The sequence below is a fragment of the Rattus rattus genome, chromosome 4 (genome assembly GCF_011064425.1).
Source record: "Rattus rattus isolate New Zealand chromosome 4, Rrattus_CSIRO_v1, whole genome shotgun sequence".
NCBI classification, from domain to species: Eukaryota; Metazoa; Chordata; class Mammalia; order Rodentia; family Muridae; genus Rattus; species Rattus rattus.
The window spans coordinates 2,244,583-2,270,928 of NC_046157.1; the positions used below are offsets into that span (position 1 = coordinate 2,244,583).

Below are 26,346 nucleotides of genomic sequence, written 5' to 3' on the forward strand. Positions count from 1 at the left end.
TCCAGGTCAGTCTCAAACTCGACTCTGTGCTTCAGCCTCCCAAGTACAGAGATTACCGAAATGCTCTGCCACACTTGGCAATAAGGAGTCATCTGTGAGGCACAAACCAAGGCTTTACCAGGCACCAAGCCTAATGCTAATTTGATCTTGAACTCCTCAGCCTCTGAAATTGTAAGAAACAGATTTTTGTTGCTTCTAAGTCCCCAGCCTACAGTATTTTTTTTCATAGCAAACCAAATGGAATTTACTAAGACAATAAATAGATCTAATAGTGTTTAATTCATTCCAGCAACCTCTGCTTCATGATAAGAGAATGCATAATGCATTTAGAGTAAGGAAGTTAAGAGTAAAAGACTGATCTTGCCTATTGACTTTAGATGTTTATCTTCTGTATTTTGTATGCTATTTGTCCTTGAATTCCTCCATCACTGTCGCTTAAGCTTATTATTTGCATAGAGTATGATTTTATCCCTTTTTCTTTTCCTTTCCTTATGTGTCTTAGTGATAACATAGGATATTATGATTAACGCACCAAAAAAATAATCATCCATTTCTGAGTCTGTTCGGAACTCCCTGCATAGCCAACATTGACCCTGCTCCTGTCTCCACTCCCAACTGCTTACATACTCCAAGAGGAGAGACTGCTTACAAATCTCCACACATTACCCCAAGAGGAGAGACTGCTTACAAATCTCCACACACTACTCCAAGAGGAGAGACTGCTTACAAATCTCCACACACTACTCTAAGAGGAGAGTATTTTCAACATCAGTTATGGAGAAATTTGACCTCTATAGATGAATAATAATAAAGAACCATAATTAAAAATTCACAGTTCTGGCCCGGAACTGAACTGAACTGGTCACACAGTTCCCTGCACGCAAATCCCATGGGGGAGAGAGCTGAACACCACAGGACAGACCACCACTTCTGCCCACTTCTGCCCACATCCCTGGCCCAAGAGGAAACTGCATAGTGCTTCTGGATACAGGAATATGGGAGCAGTCAGCAGCAGGAACCTCCTGGTTTCTGCCTGTGCCTAGAACTGAACTGAACCTGTCTCATAGCTCCCTGCACCCAAATCCTGTGAGGGAGAAAGCTGGACTCTCAGAAGTGCAGACATTCCGGAGAACTCAGAGGAGACAACGACTTTCTGCCCACATTCCTCATTCAAGAGTAAATCACCTAGTGCCATCTGTGTCCCCGGGGCACAGGGACCTAGGAGCAGTCAGGGGCAGGACCCTTTGGATTTCTGCCTGCACCAAGAGCTGAAAGCCAGTGGCCAGGAATACCTATAAAACTGAGAGCAGAGCTTTCTGTTCCCAGATCCAGCTGAGAGACACACAGGCCTACAGAAGGGTCAAGCCACTGTCAGAGACAGCAAGACAAGCTAACACCAGAGACAACCTGATGGCAAGAGGCAACCTAAGCAACAGAAACCAAGACTACTTGGCATCATCAGAGCCCAGTTCTACCACCAAAGCAAATACTGGATATCCAAACACAATGGAAAAGTAAGATTTAGATTTAAAATCACATTGTATGATGGTAATGGAGGACTTTAAGAAGGACATAAATAACTCCCTTAAAGAAATACAGGACAACACACATAAACACATAGAAGACCTTAAAATCCCTTAAAGAATTACAAGAAAACAAAACCAAACAGGCCAGGGAATTGAACAAAACCATCCAGGATTTAAAAATGGAAATAGAAACTATAAAGAAAGCACAAAGGGAGATAGAAACAACCCTGGAGATAGAAAACCTAGGAAAGAGATCAGGAATCATAAACACAAGCATCACCAACAGAATACAAGAGAGAGAAGAGAGAATCTCAGGGGCAGAAGATACCATAGAAAACATTGACACAACCATCAAAGATAATGTAAAACACAAAAAGCTCCTAACCCAAAACATACAGGAAATCCAGGAAACAATGAGAAGATCAAACCTAAGGTTAATAGGTATAGAAGAGAGTGAAGACTCTCAACTTAAAGGGCCAGTAAACATCTTCAACAAAATCATAGAAGAAAACTTCCCTAACCTAAAGAAAGAGATGCCCATAAACATAAAAGAAGCCTACAGAACTCCAAATAGATTGGACCAGAAGAGAAACTCCTCCCATCACATAATAGCCAAAACACCAAATGCACAAAACAAAGAAAGAATATTAAAAGCAGTAAGGGAAAAAGGTCAAGTAACATATAAAGGCAGACCTATCAGAATTACAACAGACTTCTCACCAGAGACTATGAAAGCCAGAAGATCCTGAGCAGATGTCATACAGACCCTAGGAGAATACAAATGCTAGCCCAGGCTACTATGTCCAGCAAAACTCTCAATTAACATAGATGGAGAAAACAAGATATTCCATGACAAAACCAAATTTACACAATATCTTCCTACAAACCCATCCCTACAAAGGATAATAGATGGAAAACTCCATCACAAGAGGGGAAACTACACCCTAGAAAAAGCAAGAAAACAATCTCCCTGCAATGAAACCAAAAGAAAAGAGACACACAAACATAATTCCAACTCTAACAACGAATATAACAGGAAGCAACAATTATTATTGCTTAATATCTCTTAATATCAATGGACTCAATTCCCCCAATAAAAAGACATAGACTAACAGACTGGATATGTAAAGAGAACATGCTGCCTACAGGAAACACACCTCACAGACAAAGACAGACACTACCTCAGAGTAAAAGGCTGGAAAACAACTTTCCAAGCAAATAGTCCAAAGAAATAAGCTGAGGTAGCCATTCTAATATCAAATAAAATCAACTTTCAATCAAAAGTCATCAAAAAAGATAAGGAATGACACTTCATATTTATCAAAGGAAAAATCCACCAAGATGAGCTCTTCATCCTAAATATCTATGCTCCAAATGCATTCAGAAAAGAAACCTTACTAAAGCTCAAATCACACATTGTACCTCACACAATAATAGTAGGAGATTTCAACACCCCACTGTCATCAATGGACAGATCCTGGAAACAGAAATTAAACAGAGACATAGAGAAACTAACAGAACTTATAAATCAAATGAATTTAACAAATATTTATAGAACATTTCTTCCTAAAACAAAAGAATATACCTTCTTCTCACCACCTCATGGTACTTTCTCCAAAATTGACCATATAATCAGTCACAAAACAGTCCTCAACAGATAGAGGAAGATAGAAATAATCCCATGCATCCTATCAGATCACCACAGACTAAGGCTGGTCTTCAATAACAACAATAATGACAGAAAGCCCACATATACATGGAAGTTGAACAACACTCTACTCAACGATAACTTGGTCCAGGAAGAAAGAAAGAAAGAAATTAAAGATTTTTTAGAATTTAATGAAAATGAAGGCACAACATACCCAAACTTATGGAACACGGTGAAGGCAGTGCTAAGAGGAAAACTCATAGTTCTGAGTGTCTCCAAAAAAGAAACAAGACAGAGCATACATTAGCAGCTTGAGAGCACACCTAAAAGCTCTATAACAAAAAGAAGCAAATACACCCAAGAGGAGTAGAAGGCAGGAAATAAATAATCATACTCAGGGCTGAAATCAGTCAAGTAGAAACAAAAAGGACTATACAAAGAATCAACAAAACCAGGAGCTGGTTCTTTGAGAAAATCAACAAGATAGATAAACCTTTAGCCAGACTAACCAGAGGGTACAGAGAGTGTGTCCAAATTAACAAAATCAGAAATGAAAAGGGAACATAACAACAGAGTCTGAGGAAATTTAAAAATTCATCAGATCCTACTACAAAAGCCTATATTCAACAAAACTTGAAAATCTGGCGGAAATGAACAATTTTCTAGACAAATACCAGGTACCAAAGTTAAATCAGGAACAGATAAACCATCTGAACCCCCCATAACTCCTAAAGAAATAAGCAGTTATTAAAAGTCTCCCAACCAAAATAAAATCAGAACCAGATGGGTTTAGTGCAGAATTCTATCAGATCTTCATATAAGACCTCATACCAATACTATCCAAACTATTCCACAAAATAGAAAAAGATGGAGCACTACCACATTTCTTCTATGAAGCCACAATTATGCTTATACCTAAACCACACAAAGACCCAACAAAGAAAGAGAACTTCAGACCAATTTCCCTTATGAATATTGACACAAAAATACTCAGTAAAATTCTCACAAACCGAATCTAAAAACACATCAAAATGATCATCCATCATGATCAGTTAACCTTCCTCCGAGGGATGCAGGGATGGTTCAATATACGGAGATACATCAACATAATCCACTATTTAAACAAACTCAAAGAAACAAAATCACATCATCATTTCATTAGATGCTGAGAAAGCATTTGACAAAATTCAACACCCCTTCGTGATAAAAGTCCTGGAAAGATCAGGAATTCAAAGCCCATACCTTAACATAGTAAAAGCCATATACAGCAAACCAGTAACTAACATTAAACTAAATGAAGAGAAACTTGAAGCAATCCCACTAAAATCAGGAACTAGACAAGGCAGCCCACTCTCTCCCTATTTATTCAATATAGTTTTTGAAGTTCTAGCCAGAGAAATCGGACAACAAAAGGATATCAAAGGAATACAAATTGGAAAGGAAGAAGTCAAAATATCACTGTTTGCCAATGATAGAATGCTTAAGTGACCCCAAAAGTTCCACCAGAGAACTACTAAGCCTGATAAATAATATCAGCAAAGTGGCTGGGTATAAAATTAACTCAAACAAATCAGTAGCCTTCCTCTACTTTTTTTCTCAAAGGAAAAGCAGGCTGAGAAAGAAATTAGGGAAACAACACCCTTCACAATAGTCCCAAATAATATAAAATACTTTGGTATCACTCTAACCAATCGAGTGAAAGATCTGTACAACAAGACCTTCAAGTCTCTGAAGAAAGAAATTGAAGAAGATCTCAGACGATGGAAAGACCTCCCATGCCTATGGATTGGTAGGATTAATATAGTAAAAAATGGCCATTTTGCCAAAAGCAATCTACAAATTCAATGCAATCCCCATCAAAATCCCTACCCAATTCTTTATAGAGATAGAAAGACCAATTTACAAATTAATTTGGAATAACAAAAAACCAGGAGAGCAAAAACTATACTCATCAAGAAAAGAACTTCTGAGGGAATCACCATCCCTGACCTCAAGCAGTATTACAGAGCGATAGTCATAAAAACTGTATGGTATTGGTACAGAGACAGGCAGGTAGATCAGTGGAATAGAATTGAAGACTCAGAAATGAACCCATGCACCTATTGTCACTTGATCTTTGACAAAGGAGCTAAAACCATCCAAAGGAAAAAAGATAGTGTTTTCAACAAATGGTGCTGGTTCAACCAGAGGTCAGCATGTAGAAGAATGCAAATCAATCCATTCTTATCACCCTATACAAAGCTTAATTCCAAGTGGATCAAGGACCTGCATATCAAACCAGATACACTCAAACTATTAGAAGAAAAAGTGGGGAAGCATCTGGATCACATGGGCACTGGGGAAATTTTCCTGAACAAAACACCAATAGCTTATGCTCTAAGATCAAGATTGGACAAATGGGACCTCATAAAACTGCAAAGCTTCTGTAAGGCAAAGGACACTGTCATTAGGAGAAAACAGCAACCAACAGATTGGAAAAAGATCTTTACCAATCCCACATCTGATTGAGGTCTAATATCCAAAATATACAAAGAAATCAAAACGTTAGACTCCACAGAGCCAAATAACCCTATTAAAAATGGGGTACGGAGGTAAACAAAGAATTCCCAGCTGAGGAATATCGAATGGTTGAAAAGTACATAAAGAAATGCTCAACATCCTTAGTCATCAGGAAAATGCAAATAAAAACAACCCTGAGATTCCACCTCACACCAGTCAGAACGACTAAGATAAAATACTCAGGTGACAACAGATGCTGGCAAGGATATGGAGAAAGAGGAACACTCCTCCATTGTTGGTGGGAAGCTCTGAAAATCAGTCTGATGATTCCTCAGAAAGTTGGACATTGCACTACCTGAGGACCCAGCTATACCACTCCTGGGCATATACTCAAAAGATGCTCCAACATACAACAAAGACGCATGCTCCACTATGTTCATAGCAGCCTTATTTATAATAGCCAGAAGCTGGAAGGAACCCACATGCCCTTCAACAGAGGAATGGATACAGAAAATGTGGTACATCTACACAATGGAGTATTACTCAGCTATCAAAAACACTGACTTCATGAAATTTGTAGGCAAATGGATTGAAGTAGAAAATATCATCCTGAGTGAGGTAACTCAGTCACAGAAAAACACACATGGTATGCACTCACTGATAGTGGATATTAGCCCAAAAGCTCAAATTACCCAAGATACAATCCACAGACCACATGAAGCTCAAGAAGAAGGATGACCAAACTGCAGATGCTCCTACTCCTTCTTAAAAGGGGGAAAATATTCATAGGAAGGGATATGGAGGCAAAGTTTGTAGCAAAGACTAAAGGAACAGCAATCAGAGCCTGCCCCACATGGGGGGCATATATATACAGCCACCAAAAGTAGATAAGATTTATGGAGTATGAAGTGCATGCTGACAGGAACTGGATATAGATGTCTCCTGAGAGGAACAGCCAGAGCATGTCAAATACAGAAGCAAATGCTAGCAGCAAACCAGTGAACTGAGAATGGGACCCCCATTGGAGGAATTAGGGAAAAGATTGAAGGAGCTGAAGGGGCTTGCAACCCCATAAGAACAACAATGCCAACCAACCAGAGCTCCCAGGGACTAAACCACTACCCAAATTCTATACTTGGACTGACCCAGGGCTCCAGCTGCATATGGAGCAGAGGATGATCTTATTAGGTAGGCACCAATGGAAGGAGAAGACCTTGGTCCTGCCAAGGCTGGACCCCCAGTGTAGGGGAATGTCGGGGGTGGGAAGGGACCACCCCCAATATAATCCAAAATATCCAATAAAAGAAAAAATTCACAGTTTCGCCAGGCATGTGGCACACACTTTTCATCCCAAGCACTCAGGAGTCAGAGGCAAGCATAATCTACAAAGTAAGTTCCAAAACCACCAGGACCACACAGAGAAACTCCATCACAAAAAAACCACCCCCACACACAGAAATCACAGTTTAAAAAAAATTATTTTAAAATGGATCAGAAATTTAATCCAAAATGCTAAGCTATAGACTTTTACATAAATGCATTCAAAACGTCACTGACTATTAGAATGAAAAATAAAAAATATGCAATATCATGTGCTGGCCAGGATTCGAAAGAACTGAAATTCTCCTATACTGCTGATACTGATATAAAATCATTCTGGAAAACATTTGCCATATCAACCTGCAATTCAACTCCTGTGTGCTAGTTTGGAGAAATGAACACCCATCTCCACCTGAAAAAATCTATAAATAAATTTAAAGAGAAGCTCTATTGGTCATTACCCAAAACCAAAAGAAAAGAGTCTGTCGGTTGCATGATCAATGATGCAGTAGGAGGAGAGACTACTCTGCAGGAATAAACTATTGATGCAAGAGCATCGCTCTGAGTGAAGTCCCCCTGTGGGGACAGAATACAAGTCATATGCTGTGAGCTGAGTGTTAGGATCCCCCCCAGAATGAATACTCAAAGCCTCAACCTACAACATGGTATTCGTAAGATTGGCATTGGCCGTGGTGTCTTCATGAATGGGATGAGAACCCTTCTACAAGAGCCATGACCAGAGGAGCCCAGCTGAGCTGAGAGACACCACACATCAGTCCAATCACTAAGTCACCCAGCTGAGCCAAAAAGACCCACCCACTGAACTAATTCCAGATGCGAATGCCCCCAGGCAAAAACACAAGCAATGAGTTCAGGATGTCTCTTCCCAAAATTAGCGGTCCCATTGAAAGGTTTCTCAATGAGGAACTTCAATAAAATCCTAGACAAAGATTTTTAAACCACGATTGTAGGTTATGTTCAAAGATTTCAAAAAGGATACAAACTTCTGAATGGATTCAAAGATGACTGGACAGTCTCCTAAATGAGTTCCAAGAGAGTACACACAACTGAGGAGCTGGAAAGATGGTCCAGCAGTTAAGCACTTATTGTGCTTACAGAGGACCCAGGTTCTGTTCTCAGCACCCACATGGCAGCTCACAACCATCTGTAAGTCCAGTTTCGAGGGATCTGATGACCTCTTCTAACCTCCAAGGACAACAGGCATTCATGTGATGCACAGACATCCATGCAGGAAAAACACACAAACACAGAAAAAAAACTCTGTAAGAATTAATGACAACTGTTGGGGATTTAGCTCAGTGGTAGAGCGCTTGCTAGGCCCTGGGTTCGGTCCCCAGCTCCGAAAAAAAAAAAAAAAAGAATTAATGACAACTAAGACAAGTCTATAGAGGCTACTGGAAGGAATATGGCAGACTGAAGAGGAGAATAAAAAAACACACCCAAGAAGACATAGGCAAAATAAATGGTAGTAGGATAGTTGCTGTGCAAAAGAGGAATTAGGAAACATGAAACACTACAAAATCACAGGAATTAAATCACATTTTTTATAATAACTCTGAATATTAATAATCTCAATTCTTCAATCAAAACTGCTGGGTGGTGGGTCATGGATAATGGTTCTTTGATCTTTCTTGAATACCATGTGGAGTTTATATGAGTTGTAGGTAAATGAAACTTTAAAGTATGTTAGTTCAAGGGGGTATTGAAGGTCTCTAGCAGACCCAAGCATGGCAAACATGTTGTTGACAGGTTTACCAGTTACCCTTTTTCCTGTAGAGGAAATGTAAATTCAGCAACATGACTGTCTGGCAAGATATCACATCCAAAGACCTTCTAGGTCAGTATGACCTGGTTGGACTGCAGACATGACCTTAGTACGCACCCTTAATCCCTAACAAGGAAGGTAAGGTTAGTTTGTAAAAGGAAGTAGCCATGTTTGAAAGTGATGTCTAATTGAGGGACAGACAACGTGATGAATCAGAGAAAGATTTGACAGAATGAGTCAGAGATCAGATATGCCCAACTCACACAAGAACAGCACAAGAAAGAGAGACTACTTTAGAGTAGTGAGAGAGAGGGGGGAAAAAGTGGGTGGTGGAAAATGTGTGTGTGTGTGTGTGTGTGTGTGTGTGTGTGTGTGTCTGTGTGTGTGTGTCTCTGTATGTGTTTCTGTGTATGTCTGTGTTTGTGTCTCTGTGTGTGTCTCTGTGTGTCTGTGTGTGTGTCTGTGTGTGTGTGTCTGTGTGTGTGTGTGTGTGTGTGTCTGTGTGTGTGTCTCTGTGTGTGTGTCTCTGTGTGTCTGTGTGTGTGCATGTCTCTGTGTGTGTCTCTCTGTGTGTGTGTCTGTGTGTGTGTCTGTGTCTGTGTGTGTGTGTGTGTGTGTCTGTGTGTGTGTGTCTGTATGTGTATCTGTGTGTGTCTGTGTTTGTGTCTCTGTGTGTGTCTGTGTGTGTGTGTGTCTGTGTGTGTCTGTGTATGTATGTGTCTGTGTGTCTGTGTTTGTGTCTCTGTGTCTGTGTCTGTGTATGTCTGTGTCTGTGTCTGTGTCTGTGTCTGTGTCTGTGTCTGTGTCTGTGTCTGTGTCTGTGTCTGTGTCTGTGTCTATGTCTGTGTGTGGCAGTTTTACAGAGACAGGTTGCAGGGAAAACAAACTAGATACTGGTGAAGACAGAACAAGTCAGAGAATGATAAAGGAGCCAGAAGATTGGAACAGATTGTCAAACTTAGTACGAGGTCAAGCTCCTTTGTCATTCCCTGACTGGATTAGATTCTATGGAGGCTGGAAGCTTTCATGCCTCGGCCAGGCATGGTGACAAATGCCTTTAATCTCAGAACTCAGGAAGAAGAAGCAGGTGAATCTCTATTTGAGGTTAACCTGGTCTACATGGCAAATTCCAGCCAGCCAGGGCTTCACAGTGAGACCCTGCCTTTAAAAAGAAAAAAATCGGAAGATCTACTGTCAGCCGAGGGCCTTGCTCCTTAGCTTTATGGCTGCCATCCTCATGGAGTTCTCTTGTGTTCAAGACATCTTCTCTAAGCGCACCTCATCCCATTCCTGAGGGTTTCACATTCACAACACAATCACCTCCTAAAGTCTCACTTCCCAATGCTACCATATTGTGAGCTTAGGTTTTTATAAGAAACGTTGGAGGTAGGAGCTAGGAGCTAGGAGTTCATTTCTTTTTTTTTCTGTCCCTTCCTTCCTTCCTTCCTTCCTTCCTTCTTTTCTTCCTTCCTTTTTTTCTTCCTTTTGAGTCAGGGTCTCTGTGTAGCACTGGCTGGCCTGGAACTCACAATGTAGACCAGGCTGGCCTAATAGAGATCCACCTGCCTCTGCCTCCTAAGTGCTAGGATTAAAGGCATGCACCATCACACCCACAAGAACTCAATATCTAAGACAGCAAGCACAAGGCAAAGAAAGGAAAACTGGTTGGAGCCTTTAGATTTTCAAGCCCAGAATATCTCTGAAGTCTCCCCCAAACAAGGTCACCAATTGGGGACCAAGTATTTAAATGTCTGACACTGTGGGGGGCACGGTGAAACCTCACAGTTCCACTCACCAGCCCTGCCTGGTTTGTTACTATAGAAAAATGCATTAGGTCAAGTTCAAAAGGTCCCCATGGTTTTTCTACTCAACACTGTTTAAAAGTCCAAAGCCTCTTCTGAGACTCAAGACAACTTCTAATTGTTACCTCTTGTAGGTAAAAAAGTAAATGACATACTTCCAACATATAACAGTATAAAGTATATGTTACATTCCATTGAGAAGCTACTGGACCAAAGCAAGCCTGAAACCCAGCAGGGCAAAGATCAGATTCTCTGGGTCTGTGGGCAGTGTCACAGTGCTTAGCTTCCCTTCCAGGGATTTTGTCTGTATTATACATTTTTCTCTTGGCCTGTGTGCAGCTCTTCTTGGTAGACACCCCATGGCTACAACATCTAGTAGTCTCCACTAAAACTAGCTTCACTTTCACAGCTTTATGCAACACTGTCTCTCAGGGCTCTCATACAACCCCTTCTCTCATGTATACCACCATCATGTGGACGGTATGTCAAATTTAGCTTCCTCAGCTATTTTTGGGATATGTATAGTTTTTTGAATTCCTATAATTACCTCAATTATTGTCTTTCTTGTTTTTAAAGATTTACTTATTTATTATACATAAGTACATTGTAGCTATCTTTAGACACACCAGAAGAGGACATCAGATCTCATTACAGATGGTTGTGAGCCACCATGTAGTTGCTGGGATTTGAACTCAGGTCGAACAGTCAGTGCTCTTAACCACTGAGCCATCTCTCCAGCCCATTCTTTCTTGTTTTTTAAGTACAAGGTCCTAGTATGTAAACCTGTCTGGGGAAATCCCGTGATTAAAATCATACAATGCTATCCTAGATAATTTTCTTTCTTAATGGATTTTATGACTTAGCAAAAGTTTCTCATGTCCACCTTTTATGCTGTTGACTTGTTCTTCTGTGTCATCAGGTAAGTTTACTGTTTCAGCTGATAATTTTATGTTGGTTAATGGGATTTTAATTTCATGATACTATCCATCTATCCTGGTCTTTAAAAAATACTTTTTTATAGAGCCATAGTATTAGGTGTCTTCTGAAATAGATTCTGCTAAATGAACTAATGCATTTCAAAGGGCTAATAAATCTAAAATCTGTCATAGGCTAAGTATGCACTTCACCACTGAGGGACACCCCAGTTCTTCTCTTTATTATTTTTTTTTTTTTTTTTTTTTTTTTTTTTTTTTTTTTTTTTTTTTTTGAGCTGGGGACCCAACCCAGGGCCTTGTGCTTGCTAGGCAAGCGCCTACCACTGAGCTAAATCCCCAACCCCCTTCTTTATTATTAAAGATTTACTTTTTTTTTTTTTTTTTCCGGAGATGGGGAAGGAACCCAGGGCCTTGCGCTTGCTAGGCAAGCGCTCTAACACGGAGCTAAATCCCAACCCCCAAAGATTTACTTTTTTATCTTTGAGATTGCCTAGTTAATCTTTATTGATGTCTAGAAGACCAGACTTGATATCCCTAAGTTAGACCTCAGTGTGGGCCACACAAGAGTTTGCTTCCAGGGATGGCAGAAAGTACCCGAGAGACAGTAGTAGCCACTCACTATCTCCTTATCTCTGCTTTTCTGGGCACCACCAACTTTGACATTCCAATTTCATTCCTCAGTTTAGTGGTGTTTGTGATCGGTTTTTTTTTTTTCCTAAATTTTGTTCATCTTTTTTCAGCCATTCTAACTGTGCTGTGTTTCAGTATGCCCATCTGTACCAAGCAGGCGTTGTGGGACAAAACTTTTCCTGGGGAGACACTACACACGTCTCCTCACTACAAAAAGGAGCTCACAACAGAGCAAAGTGTGGGTGCTGCCAAAGTGGAAGAGTGTCCTTCCAAGTGCATAGTTGTCTAAACCACTACCTGGCAATTGGTAGGGCTTTGCCTCCTCCGGGTAGCTGGTCTCAAGAGTCTTTGCAGCTCACCTGAGCTCCATTTCAGAGGGACTCTCGGCTTTTATTGCTTACTCTGGTGAGAGGGGCCTAGTGAATCTGGTCAGTTTCAAGGACTTCTTAAACTCCTTTGAGTTTTTTGATTGGTTTTTTTTTTGAGACTCTTGGCTATCCTGGAACTCATTCTGTAGACCAGGCTGGCCTCCCGTTCTTAAGAGATCTGCCCCCCTCTGCCTCACAAGTAGTACATGTGAGGCACCACACTGACTTACTCCTTTCAGTTTTTTACCTTATTGTTTAAGGAGTTACCCCTCCGGATAGAATGTTTCAATCCTTCAGGAAAGTGTTACACAGCACCTGAATCTGAGTCCCCGAATTTCAGTGTCTTTCTCCAGTGTCCCCACCCACAGCTCTTTATATTTTCCCTTGGCTTTTTATTTCTTCACAACACTTAAGTGCAAATATTGTATTTTGCCTGTCTTTTCACTCTGGAAACATGGCTGGCTCCAATGCTATAGGTATTAAGCAAATTTTCTTGAAGAAACCTCTATTCAATGTCTTGTGTTTTGGTTTCTACTTATTTATGTCTCACACTGTTAGGTGTGCGTCACGAGCAAGAAGGTAGATATACGTAGTTAGTATAAGAAAAGTTATATTTTATTATGCTGAAGGTCATCATGCAAGGTTTACACTCTAACTAATTCCTTACAGTCCTAAGCCTGTCTTCCCAAGGCTGTTCACCTGTGTGACCTATCCTAGCTTTAGGTCAGGTCTAATCTCTAACAGGAGTCTCTGATTTGAGGGTCAGGATTCTGGGGGAGATTCTCTAGCCACAGAACAGATCAAGGTGCATCTCTCCAGATACGTAGAGCAAAGCATTGCTTTTGGTCTCTGCTTATATTTTGTCCAGTAGGCATCATGGGATTCTAGGACTATGTCATCTTCATGTCACTGGGCTCTGGTTATCAGGAGCAGCCTTAGGTACTGTAGGGTTCCTGACTAATCTGTTTTTATATGTCTAAAAGGCATCTTTTTATTTATTATTCTCATTACAGGGTGAAAATATTTTTCTGGGTCTGGGTCATCTTTTTGGTTTCTGTCCCACTCTGACGGTCTAAGTTCATAAGAGTGCAGAATGTGGGCCACATATTCCTAGAGGCCTGTCTGTCTCAGGGGTCCCGTGGCTGGTGTGCAGTGAGTCCTCTGGTCTCAAGTCCCTGGTCCCGCGCGAGTTCGTTCTGGACCAGGTACAGTGGTGGGACTCTGTAGGGTCATTATGCCTAAATTCCAATCTAGCCTTCTAGAGCTACCCAGCCCTTAGTTTTCTGAACGCACGTGACGTCCCTCCCCCGCAGCCGCAGTGCTCCTGGCTTACTTCGCTGCTTCCGCCGGCCCGGGAGACTCCGCCCTCTCTGCCGGGAGAAGCCAATCATCACGCACGCCCTTGACTCCGCCCTAGCGCCTCTCGACGCGAGTCCTTCCCTCCTCCCACTCGCTGCCCGCCCGTCAGGCAGGAAGGCAGGCAGTGGTTCTACCGGCGGTTAGTCTCTCTTCTGTGTTGTCCTCCCTCCTCGTTCCCGATCGCCGCCAGCGGCTGCTACACGGGCGGCGGCGCGGTTCCTGCGGGAAGCGCAGCACAAGTCGAGCGGTAGCCGCGAAGCGTCGAGCCCAACGCGGCGGAGGCTGTGCAGCCAACATGGCGGCGGCGGCGGCGGCGGGCCCGGAGATGGTCCGCGGGCAGGTGTTCGACGTGGGGCCGCGCTACACTAATCTCTCGTACATCGGAGAAGGCGCCTACGGCATGGTTTGGTAAGTGTCTGCGCTGGTTTGCAGGCCCGGCCTCACGCGGTCACCCTATGCCCCCTGCCTATGGCTGATCTGGACGCAGCTGCGGCCTTTCCCGCGCCTTGTCCTCGCGGTCCGCGGCGCCCCGGACCGGTGGCTTCTCCTCGGCCCGCACTCCTGGGGCCCTGGGGCGGGGTGCCGGGAGCCTGGGGCGGGGTCCCGGGGCCCTTGGAGGCTTAAGTGTTGCTCTGCTGCTTCCTGAGCTGACCCCTCGTTTGCTGTTGGAAGGGCATCTCAGACCGAGGCCAGGACTCGAAGACTCCCGGGCTTGGTCTCGAGCGCGTACTTTCGAGGCTTCTCCCTTGGGTCGGGAACGGAAGTGCACCATGTCCCCTAGTTCATAGCGTTATAGCCGCCGCCTTTTGACATTATATTAAAACTAGGAATTCCATTAGATGCATGTCTGTGGTGGTGGCGGCGGCAATGGTTTTGCAAGACGGAATAATGGGCTTGTGTGCTGAGCACCAAAATATTTTTATTCTCTCTGTGTACGTGAACAGCATTCACAAAATATCTTCAGTAGAGCTAATGATGCATTCTACCTCAGGCTTTCTAAAAAACAATGACACAGCGTTGGTTGTGGATATACTGAAATCTTGAAGTTTCAAAATGGATTTAAATAGCATACCGATTGTGTTTCAGGAAGGATAAACCAGTATCACTCTTAGAATTATTAAGATGTATTTGGAGTTAGGCCTAATTTGACTTTAAATTACCCTCAAAAGTACACGTGAATGTATCCATAGGTATTAGCCCTATTTACTGTGGTCGTTTCCCTAACGTTTTAGTGTTCACTATAAATACACAACCACTTACAGGACTTTCTGCTTGTGGAATGAAGTGTATTGTTTTAATTAAAGCAAGTTCATTTATCGTAGGTTTCTGAGGTAGTTAATTTTACTTGGATAGCCATCTTGAAGAAAGAGAAGACACCCTTTTTCAGATAAGGTATTGAAAGGAAGTCTTTTTCCCAAGGGTGAAGAACTAGAATCAGGCTTTCTATAGAAAGATCCTGGTTTAAATGCTTCAGCTCCTCAGCTATGACTGCACACGCCTTTCCTTGATTTATTAATAATCTCAGAACTTCAGCATATTTTCCTGATGAACAAGTCTATTTCAGAAATGCATTCAAATTTGAATGGTCATAATTTTAGAAATGCCAAGAAAGATGTGTTTTCATCAAGTGTGTTAACTAGGTAGAATAATTAACTTTCCTTTTTAAAGGACCGGAGAATAGTTATATTTTTATGTGCAAAATGTTTCCTAGTATACAATTATGAAGGTAAAAGTGAACTGGACCTGCGAGTCAAAGGGGAAATTAAATTTAGGTCACAGTTACAAGAAAGACTTTGTAAAGGAATGGGGAAAAATTACTTTCCACATCACATCTGTCTTGCATGTATTACTGCCCTTGCACTTGCTGGTAAGTATGCCAGTAACTCTTATTATTGACACTCAAATGATTACCCACCATAGTCTCATTTATTTAAAAAAAAAAAAAAAAGAATAAAAGAGCTTACTTTAAATAGAGACAAAAAATTTAGGACCACCTTAATAAGATGGATTGTTTAGATCCTGTTGCTATTGACCTTTGAAGTTTCCGCTTGCTGTGCAGAATTCTTTTTAAAATTCACATTTTAGAAGTGGAGAGATGACTCAGCAGTTAAGAGCACTGGCTGCTCTGGGTTCGATTCCAATGACAGCCTAGTCTGTAATTATAGTTCCAGAAGATGAGATGTTCTCTTAAGTCATGCATTTAAGCAAGACATTTATATGCATAAAATAAATAGAACTAATTAATTTTTTAAGACAAGGTTTCTCTGTGTAATCACCCTGGCTATCCTGGAACTCAATTTGTAGATGAGGCTGGCACCTACAAATTTTAATTTTAAGAAAAGTGCAAATATAATTGAAATTTAAATCCAAGCATCAGCTTCTTATCTCCAGATAATGTATCTTAGTATTTATTTAATATTCTTAATTGTGTGTCATTATCATCTGATTATTGCTGAGTTTATGGTAGCTTCTTAGCTTAAGTATCCACTTGAATAGTGATCTTTAAAAGCTGGAAAGACGGCATAGTGGTTGAGTACCTGCTGCTTTTGCAGGACCTAAGCTCAGATCCCTGCATCTATGTTAGGTGACACCACCACCCACCACCTACTGCACCCATCCTTCCAAGGGCATCTGCACACATGTGGTCCATCGAAGACTCACTAGGGTACACACCCTGGAAACTGATTTAAGAATAACTTTAAAAAAATTATTTGGGGTGGGGGATTTAGCTCAGTGGTAGAGCCCTTGCCTAGGAAGCGCAAGGCCCTGGGTTCGGTCCCCAGCTCCGAAAAAAAGAACCAAAAAAAAATTATTTAAGGGATTTTCAGCCGTTCTTAGCAGGATTTCTGTAAAGCAGGTCGTGGAGAATTGTGCCTATTTGTTCAAGCTCCCTTCATAATCATTATGTAGAAGACAAAAAGATAAAATGTGGGTGTGGGAGGTGTAGCAGTTAAGAGCTCCAACCAGAATTCAGTTCCTAAAAGCTTGTAACTTCAAGTAGTCTTGATGTCTCTGACCTCTTATGGGTTCCTCTGTGTGCACACATATGTATGTATATGAATGCACATAATTAAAAATAAAATGTTTTTAGAAGAAGACTGGGTTTTGAGTTGGGCATTTAAGAGTGGGTGTGATTTTGATAGGCAGATAATAGGAACAAGTAACAGCTTGAGCTGATGAGTCTAACCTTAGAAAAGTATTTAGGTAAAACACCGTAGAGGACTCCATAAGAAAAGGCAGTGGGAAAGAAAGCAGTGATGTTTTTGAGAGTCATAGGCAAATTTAATTTTGGTGGTGATACAGCAATTAGGCCATTGTTGCCATCTCAAGGTACAGTAATTCAGTGTCATTGGAGAGGAGGACTCTTGAGCAGACAGAATCAGTCATAAGAGGTCTTGTGGAAAGTCATAAGAGATTTAATGAAGACAAGGTAGTTATAAGGTGGGGAGCCAAGAAAGATGGGTTTAGGTTTAAAGATTGCTGAGCTAAAATGAGACAAAGTGTAGGACTGGTGCCATAATCCAAGAGAGGGGGTCCTGAAGGCAGAGCAGGTTTACCATGGAGAAACAGAGATGGCTGTGTCAGTTTGTGAAGTGTAACAGGCTGGAGAGGTTGCTCAGCATTAATAGCATTTGTTCTTGTAGATGGCTTGGGTTCAAATGGTAGCTTGCAACTGCCCCTAACCCTGGTTCCAGGGGATCTGACCTCTTCTTCTGGCTCCACAGACACATGATATACAAACATAAGCAGACAAAACATACAGAAAAAAAAAGAGAACCCTTTCTATACCATGAGTAATAGTGAAAATCTTGAGTGGAGGAGTGCAGATTATTATTTGAGGCACTGGTTTCTTAAAATTGTAAACATGCATGTTCAGCATCTTTTCGGTATAAAAATTAGGAGATTTTCAGAAGGGTTCGTGATCCCCAGTATAGGTAAGAACCACTGACAAAACAGGAGGAATAAAAGCATCACTGGCAAAGAAGAGAAACCTGAGAATCGCTGGACTGTATAGGAGAATGGCAAACCTGAGAATTGCTGGACTGTATAGGAGAATGGCAAACATCAGAAGAAATGGAAGTTGTGTGCTAGGTTGTCTGCTAAGATAACACTTTTAAAGACGGTCTTTAAAAAAAAAATGTATTTCACTGTGTGTGTCTTGTTTGTCCTGTCTGTCTGTCTGTCTGTCTTTCCTTGAAGGCCACAAGCATTTGTGAGTCCTAATGCTGGTACTGGAAACTGAGCTGGAGTTCTGTGCAAGAACAGCAAGCACCCTCAAATCCTGAGCTATTGCTCCAGCCCTGAATGAATTTAACTTTGAAATACTGTGTTTATTAACAGAGAGATTGGGAGAGTCTTAATTTAAGGTCAGACTAATGGAAGCAGTGAGAGGAGCTCTGAGAAGTAAAGGGGTGTAGAGTATCTGCCTGTAGGTATCAACAAAAGGCAAGTTATGGAGAGGCCAGGAACTGTGGTAAAAGGGACCAGGAAACCAAGACTTGATATTGTCACAGGAACCCAGGGACCTGGTAGTCATGGGGAGCAAAAGCATGCAGCTGAAGACAAGCTATTAATTACATTGTTCACTCTCAAATAAAAAGATTGTTCTTGTTAGAATTCTATTATGCTCCTTTTTCTGATAGTGTGGTATTCCATTCTGTTAAGACTTTGTGGGGTTGGGGATTTAGCTCAGTGGTAGAACACTTGCCTAGCAAGCGCAAGGCCCTGGGTTCGGTCCCCAGCTCCGAAAAAAAGAATTAAAAAAAAAAGACTTTGTGATTAAAGCATTCACTTCTATGACACTTATCTTGAACTTTGTTTTGATATGTGTATGTTTAAGTATGCATCATCTAACCCTAAAGCAGCTGCAAAACTGATGAGCCTTTCTTCTTCCCTGTGAGGTGGTGAGAGCGTTTAGGTAGCTTGCTCTAGGACACAGCTAGATGTGTGAGTCAGTGGGACATGACAGAGGCCAGGAGTATAACTGGAAAAGGGCCTGGGCCTGGTATGTGAGAGAGCCTATCCTGTCTGGTCCCTGAGTGACAGTCAGAAGATTTTAGAGGTGGGGTGGGAGCACTGCGAGTATAGCTCAATGTGGTGCTTGTTTGCTTAGCACTCTTTGGAACTCTTCTCCATTATTGAAAACAAGCAGGGAGGGAGGGAGGGTGGAGGTGAGAAAATGACTTTTCTTGCATCTCCTTTTAGCCTTCCTTAAAATGCTTCATATAAAGTTGTTTGCTCAGAAAGAGCCTGTCAAGCACGAGTTCACTTGGTTCCTGCATGGTGGTTACTTTGTCTGAATAGGATATACTTGAGCAATAGCACACACTGCCAGTGCTGGACAGGAGGAATGCTGGGTATTGGAAGGCTGGCTTTATAAGGCCTTGTGGGTATTTAAGCTCATTATTAAAGTATGAGTAGTTTACCTTTAAAAATGCTTTCTAGGCAGAGAGAAATAATACATGCCAAGGCATGGGAGAATGAAAACAACACACGTGGTCAGGAAAACCACAGATGGGATGACTAGAGTAAAGAACGCCTTTGGGAGTAGAGGGGCTGTGTGGTTGTGACAGCTGGGGTTGAACTTGGTACAGAAGACTAAGGAATCAAGGGATGACCCTCTTTTCTACAGTTCTTTATAAAATTTGTAGGTTTGCCTGCTCTGTCTATTCTTGCTTTTATTTCTGTTTTGTGTTTGTTTTGAGAAAGGGTCTAGTAGCTCAAGCTGGCCATTTACTCGCTGTGTAACTCAGGATGATTTTGGACTCTTGGTCTCTGGCACAAATGCTGGGATAATAGGGTATGCTGCTAAACCCAGCTTAGAACTCAGAAACTCAGATGTAGTTGCTAAACTAACAATTCAGAGGTTGTATTTAGAGCCTAAAAAATGTGGGAAGACCCGCTCACATAAAAATCAGAAATGTGGTGTTTCTGAACAGTCTAGATTATATTTTTTTTATATTTATAGTCCCTAAGGTACTTTTGGTAGTTAACTGTAACTGTTCCCTTGTTTTATGAATTTACTTGGATTATTTTTAGCTCTCAGGTATTATGAAAGTTCTTGTGAAAAGCATCCAAGTTTCCCAGGTGACCATATATACTTATTAATTTAAAGGAGTTGAAGCTGAGCATGGCAGTCTGTTCCTTTAATCAAGCACTGGGAGGCAGAGGCTTGTCTCAAAAAACAAAACAATAGAGGGGAAAAAAGAGACAATAAAAACAATATAAGAGCAAACAAAAAAGCAAAACAGTTGACATCTGGGAATGGCTCAGTGGGTAAAAGGGTAAAAGTTTTTTGCAAACTCAGTGATGTGAATTGGGACCTTTGGAATCCATGTAAAAGTCATGTAAAAACATGGTAGCATGTGTTTGTAATTATAGCACTCCTGAACATCAGGAGGGAAGGGGGGGACAAAAGATTACCTTGGAAGTTCATGAGCCTGGAGTATCCAGCAAATGACAGACTAAAGACCCTGCTTGAAATAAGATAGAGGGCCAGGACCAGCCCATGAGGTTCTCCACGTGTACGTCCTCACACAGATACACAAATAAGCATTTGAAAAGGTTTCTTTGCCTGAACGCTGCTTGGTGCTGTGCAGCCTTAGAATGGGCTCTGTACCTTTGCTTCACTCCTTTTCACTTGGGGAACTGTACTAGTAAAGGCCGACTACCTGGCCTTGGAAATGGCCCACTCTGTGTGAGGAGAGAGATGCCTGCCAGGAAGGTTCTGAGTTGAGGCTTTATGGAATGTGAGCAGAACCACTGGAGGAGAAAGTTACAAACAACAAAGTGAGAGAGGTTCCTTGTTGACAAAAACTGAAAGGATTGTATTCTGTCTGGGACTTTCAAACTGTCACTTTCCAAGGGTCATGAGCCTTCACCCACGGGAAACCTTGTATATGAAACCTGATGGGTGACGTTCTTCCCTTTTGAAGCATCACCACTGTCATCTTTCCTTCTCTCCCACCTTTTTATTTTCCTTTCATTCATCTATTAACATTCACACGTGATTATTAGGACCAGCAGTATAAGGCAAGGGTTCCATTGCTTTAAATGTATCAAAAAGTGCACAGGCTAGATTATTTATTCTCCAAGGTCCCTATGGTGGTTTGAATAAAAATGTCCTCTGTAGGCTCATGTATTTGAATACTTGGTTTCCAGTTGGTGACATTGTTTGGAAAGGTTTAAAAGGTATGACCTTGTTGGAAGAAATGTGTCTCTAGAGGTGGGCTTTGAGAATTTAAAGCCTGGTGCCATTCCTTCTGTTTCTTGCTTGTGTTTTAAGATGTGAAGTCTCAGCTTGCTGTTACTGCCATCATGCCTGCAGCTGTTCTGTCACTGCCATCTTGGATTTTTACCCTCTTCCTTAGGTTCCCTACCTTGGTGTGGTCTTTTCTCACAGCAGAGAAGTCTTAAGACAGACTCTGAAGTCAGGAACCTGTGGCTAGTCGTAACTAAAAAGTGGACCAAAAGTGTTGCAGGATATGTGACAGCCAGCTGATAGACTGAAGTTGTAAATTTGCCTTGTTCACGCAGTTTCACTTTCATGCTCCCCCCCACCCTCCGCCCGCCCCCGCCCCGGAGCTGGGGACTGAACCCAGGGCCTTGCGCTTCCTAGGCAAGCGCTCTACCACTGAGCCAAATCCCCAACCCCTCATGCTCTTTTCTTTTTTAAATTTTTAAATAATGAAATTGCAAAATAGGTTAGGAGCAGGTATCCTTGAAGTGATATCCTTTCAGTTTTTGTTTACTTTTTTAATGGCCTTAACTATATGTAGACCTGGCTAGCCTCAAACTTGTTAGGATTAGGGGATTAAGTCCCACTTCTGCCTACTGAATAATACTGGAATTACAGGCATGATTGAATATACCTAGCAAGAGACATGTGTATGCATGCTTGTATGCACACATATGTGGAAGGTCAGGAGTTAATGTTAGGAGTCTTCCTCTGTTGTATTCCTCCTTTGCAGCAGGCTGGGCAGTAACTAGAGTGCCACCTGTCTGCCTTTTTCTTCCTTCCTTTTTTTTTTTTTTTTTTTTTTTTTTTTTTTTTTTTATAGACATGCTGTCACTGAACTTGAGATCATTCCTTTAGACCAGTGAGCTCTAGGAATTCTCTTGTGTCCATCTTCCAAGTGCTAGGGTACAGGTATCCACAGTGACATCTGACTTCCTCTGTGGCTCTGAGGATCTGAATCCAGGTCCTTCTGCTTGCTTGTTCAGCCAGCATTCTGCCTGCTGAGGCACATCCCCAGCGTCCTCGAGAGCGGTCTTGACCATACTTTCTAAGGTCGATGTTGCTGCTGCCTGGCTGCAGTGTCGTTCTAGCACTTTATCTGGTTTACAGAGTTGCTTCAGTGCAGTAAGAACAGCACAGATCTTGTCCAGTGACATGCGGCTGTGGGGAATTATCTAACATTCATATTTTGTGAGGTGTGTAAGAGTATCAAGGAAGTGTTGAGCATGAGTACCTGCTGTGCCTGTCACTTTTTATGACTGCGACAAAATTCCTAACAAGCAATGTGGGTAGTGAGGTGGCTCAGCAGGCAGACTCCTGACTACCTGACTTGCATCCCTGAGAACCAACTCCTGCAGATTGTCCTCTGAACTCCACATATATATTTGCCATGTATATGCCCAGTCTACAAAAAAAAAAAAAAAAATTAACATCAGGGGGTTTTTTGTTTTTGTTTGTTTTTTTTTGTTTGTTTGTTTGTTTAAGAAAGCTGCAGAATAGTTTCACACTGAAGAAGTCTACAGACATGATGGTCATATCTGGTACTAGATTGGTAAGACTAGATTGGAATCTAAACAAGTTGTTGGTAATGATTCAAATGGTAATAAGTTTGGAGGTTGCATATTAAATTATACATTATTTTGAAGAACTGTATTTAGTTTGGTTTTTTTTGGTTTTTTTTTTCTCTTAAAAGTTGGTTAGTTACTCTGAGAAAGGTGTTTGTATAAATTATTTGCTAAAACTTGAGAGGAGTCTTGCAGACAGCTAGCTAACTGGAGGAACATTGGCCTGGAAGTCAGCAGATCCAAATCTTAAGTCCCATGCTTCAGCAGATATGAAAATATTTGCTTGCTTTGGAAGTTGTTTTCAGTCTAGCAATGCTAAAACCTCTCCTAGGGCTGGAGAGATGGCTCAGCGTTTAAGAGCACTGATTGCTCTTCCAGAGACTTTGAGTTCAGTTCCCAGCCACCACATGGTGGCTCACAACCATCTGTAATGGGAATCTGATGCTCCCTTTAGGTGTGTCTGAAGACAGCAACAGTGTACCCACATACATGAGATAAATAAATAAATCTTTTTAAAAAAAAACTATCCTAAAATTTATATTTTTCCTCATGAAATCATCTTTGTTTCTATTCTATTGTTTGAATCAGATAATTTTAAAAAGAAACTCATACAAGTTGAGACATTTCCCACAAGTTAGTTTTTCCTTTAGGGCCAAAATACATGATGGTAGGGCATTCATTATATATGGCACATGCCTGGTCTCTATTTTGGCAGTTGGGAGGTGGAGGACAGAGATCAGCATGGTGTGCAGAGCAAGTCCCTACCTCAGCAGGACAGAAGAAAAATTGATACTTAGCACACCACTGTCAAAACAGCTAACTGCTATATTAAAACTGTTTTGGGAACAATTAAGGTTTTAGCTCAGTGTAATAGAGCATTTTTGCCCAGTGTATATGAGGCCCCTGATTTGATCACCTACACCAGTGGTTCTCAACCTTCCCTTTTTTTCCTTTTTTTTTTTTTTTTTTTTTGAGTTTTTTTTTTTCCGAGCTGGGGACCGAACCCAGGGCCTTACGCCCTAGGCAAGCGCTCTACCACTGAGCTAAATCCCCAACCCCGGTTCTCAACCTTCCTAATGCTGCAGCCCTTTTATACAGTTCCTCATGTGATCCTAACCATAAAGTTATTTTTGTTGCTTCTTTCTAAGTGTAGTTTTGTTACTGTAATGAGTTGTAAATATTTGCCTGTGATTACATTTTGCTAGTATTTTCGGGGTTTTTATTATTTTTAGCCACACATATGCATGCAGATGTCTCTAAAGGCCAAAGGTGTTGGATCCCTTAGAGCTGGAGTTAAAACAGTGTGAGCTGCCTGATGTGGGTGTAGAAACCCAGGCCTCTAGACAATGAGAAAGTGCTTGGAACTGCAAGCCACCTTTCCGGGCCCCTTTTGTTTGAGTCAGGTTTTCACTTTATAGACCAAACTGGCTTCAAAGTCACATTCACTTGCCTCTGCCTCCACTGCTAGGAATAAATCCATGTGCCACCGCGCCCATCTCCCATTCCTTTTTGATAGTATTTTCAAGTAATCTTTTGGGACAATCTGAATCATGTACCATTCATTCATTCATTCATTGACAAATCTTTTCAAAGAATATTAAAAATCTTTAATACAAAGAGATCTGGAAAGAAAATAAATTTGGTTCTCTATTACTTGTGCTTTGTCTTTTCATTGCTTAGGTTTTATTCTTTTTTCCTTTTCTTTTTGGTTTTTAGAGATAGTGTTTCTCTGTAGCAGTGGCTGTTCTGGAATTCACTCTGTAGAACAAACCTGCCTCTGCCTCCCGCATACTGGACTTAAAGGTGTGTGCACCACCACTGCCTGGCAACTTTTTATCGTACCTTAACTGTGCTAACCTACCTAGACCCCTGGAAGAACAGTGGTGGTAGAAGGCATTCCTTACTCGCTCTTCTGTTAAAGGAAACTCATTGTTGAAAGATGACTGGGTTTTGGAAGATCACAGACAGATAACTCAAGACATGATGGGCCTTTATTTAGAGGGGAAAACAATCCTGTAGAGGATTCTTGAGAACTAGAGCTGCCTGGCTATCTCCTTTCAAGCTGTGGTAGCTATAGGGCAGGGGAAGAGATGGAGGAGGAAGGTTGGAAAGTTTTGTGGGGAGGGCACTGAGATCAGCAGTTGCTAGGAGTAACAAAAAATGGTGAGAGATGAGTAAAAGAATGTTATGGGGTGTGTGAGAGACATGGTCTCACTGTGTAGCTCCGGGTATCCTGGAACTCACTTGTATAGACCAGCCTGGCCTCTGCCTCTAAGTGTGCCACTAGGGCCTGCCTTGATAAAAACGTTGTCAGGATTTGCAGTGGGCTATTCGGTGGATCCAGGAGAACAAGTCTGAAATGCTGGTTCCTTGGTTTCAGGAAACTGATCATTTAGCCAAACTGGGAAAACTTTTCAAAATGGTGTGCTATGACTAACAGATTTTTCATAAGATTTTCACATTTTAAAAGATTCCAAATGAGCTTGCTGGGGGTTGACCCAGGCACACCTTTCTAATTCTAGCATCTGGGAGGCATGGGCAAGTGGATCTTTTCATTCAAGGGCAGCCTGATCTACAGAGCAAGTTCTAGGATGTTTCTACACAGAGAAACCCTGTCTGAGTAAGGGTCGGGTCGGGGTCTAGATGATTGCATTTTCACTTTTTTTTGTGATTGCACCTATAGAAGTGCCTGTTTGTTATGATACATTTTGTGATTGCATCTATAGAGGTGCCTGTTTGGTTATGATGCATTTTGTGATTGCACCTATAGAAGTGCCTGTTTGTTATGATGCATTTACAGCACTGCTTTAGGTTTGCTAGTACATAGGCGAGAGAGAGGTGGTGGGAGCATTGACAGTTACTGGGGGGTCCCCTCTTTGAGTGTCAGAGTTAGACCGTTTTTACATAGAGTGGGACATGTACTGTACCTTTTCCTGCTCTTCTGTTAATAAAGTTAGAATGGATTGATTCCTCACAGGCTTGGGTAGAACCTGCTTATAAAGCAGTTTGTACTTGGGTAGCTTTTGTTTTCTGAGTAATTTGATTTGGTGTGAAAATACTTCTAGTCAGTATTGTTTCTAGATGGTTTTGAATGCTTTCATATTGTTTCTTTTGTAAGGTTTTCTTTATCCTTGTTTTTTATTTTATGAACAGTGGAATAGGGTATTAGATCCCCTGGAACTGGAGTAGAGCTGCCATGTGGGTGCTGGGAATTGAGCCCAGGTCCTGGAAGAGCAGCCAGTGCTCTTAACTGCTGAGCCATCCTTTTTGTTTTTTTTAATGTGTGTGTGTTTTGCCTGCACATATATATGCGTGTACCATGTGCTTCCCTGATAGGTAACCTCCGAGGTCAGAAGGTGGCATCACATTTCAAACTGGAGATGATGGTTGTGAGGTACCATGTGGGTGCTGGTAACCAAACCTGAGTCCTGTGTAAGAACAATACATGCTTTTAACCATTTGATTCTGTATTTATTGAAGCTATTTTAATTTGACTTTGAAATACTTACTCAAATGTATCTAAACATTGTTTAAAGAGTGAATTAAATATATGTATCGTCATTGTGCAGATTATAAAATAGTTAATACTTTAGGGGGCTGGAGAGATGGTTCAGCCTGAGTTTTTGTCCTGGCCTCCACATGGGTATACATGTCCAGTTCTCTTCTGGAGT

The 26,346-nt window shown here is 41.5% G+C and overlaps 1 protein-coding gene across 3 annotated transcripts in view; it reads left to right on the forward strand.

Annotated features, from left to right (window-relative positions):
- Positions 1 to 13,944: 13,944 nt before the first annotated feature.
- Positions 13,945 to 26,346, forward strand: part of Mapk1 (mitogen-activated protein kinase 1) — a 64,621-nt gene continuing 52,219 nt past the window's right edge. For all 3 annotated transcript variants that reach the window (XM_032899832.1, XM_032899833.1, XM_032899830.1), the window contains exon 1: positions 13,945 to 14,281. In XM_032899832.1, coding sequence (XP_032755723.1) covers positions 14,169 to 14,281 — 113 coding nt within the window. In that variant the 5' untranslated portion in view covers positions 13,945 to 14,168. The remainder of the gene's footprint in view (positions 14,282 to 26,346) is intronic.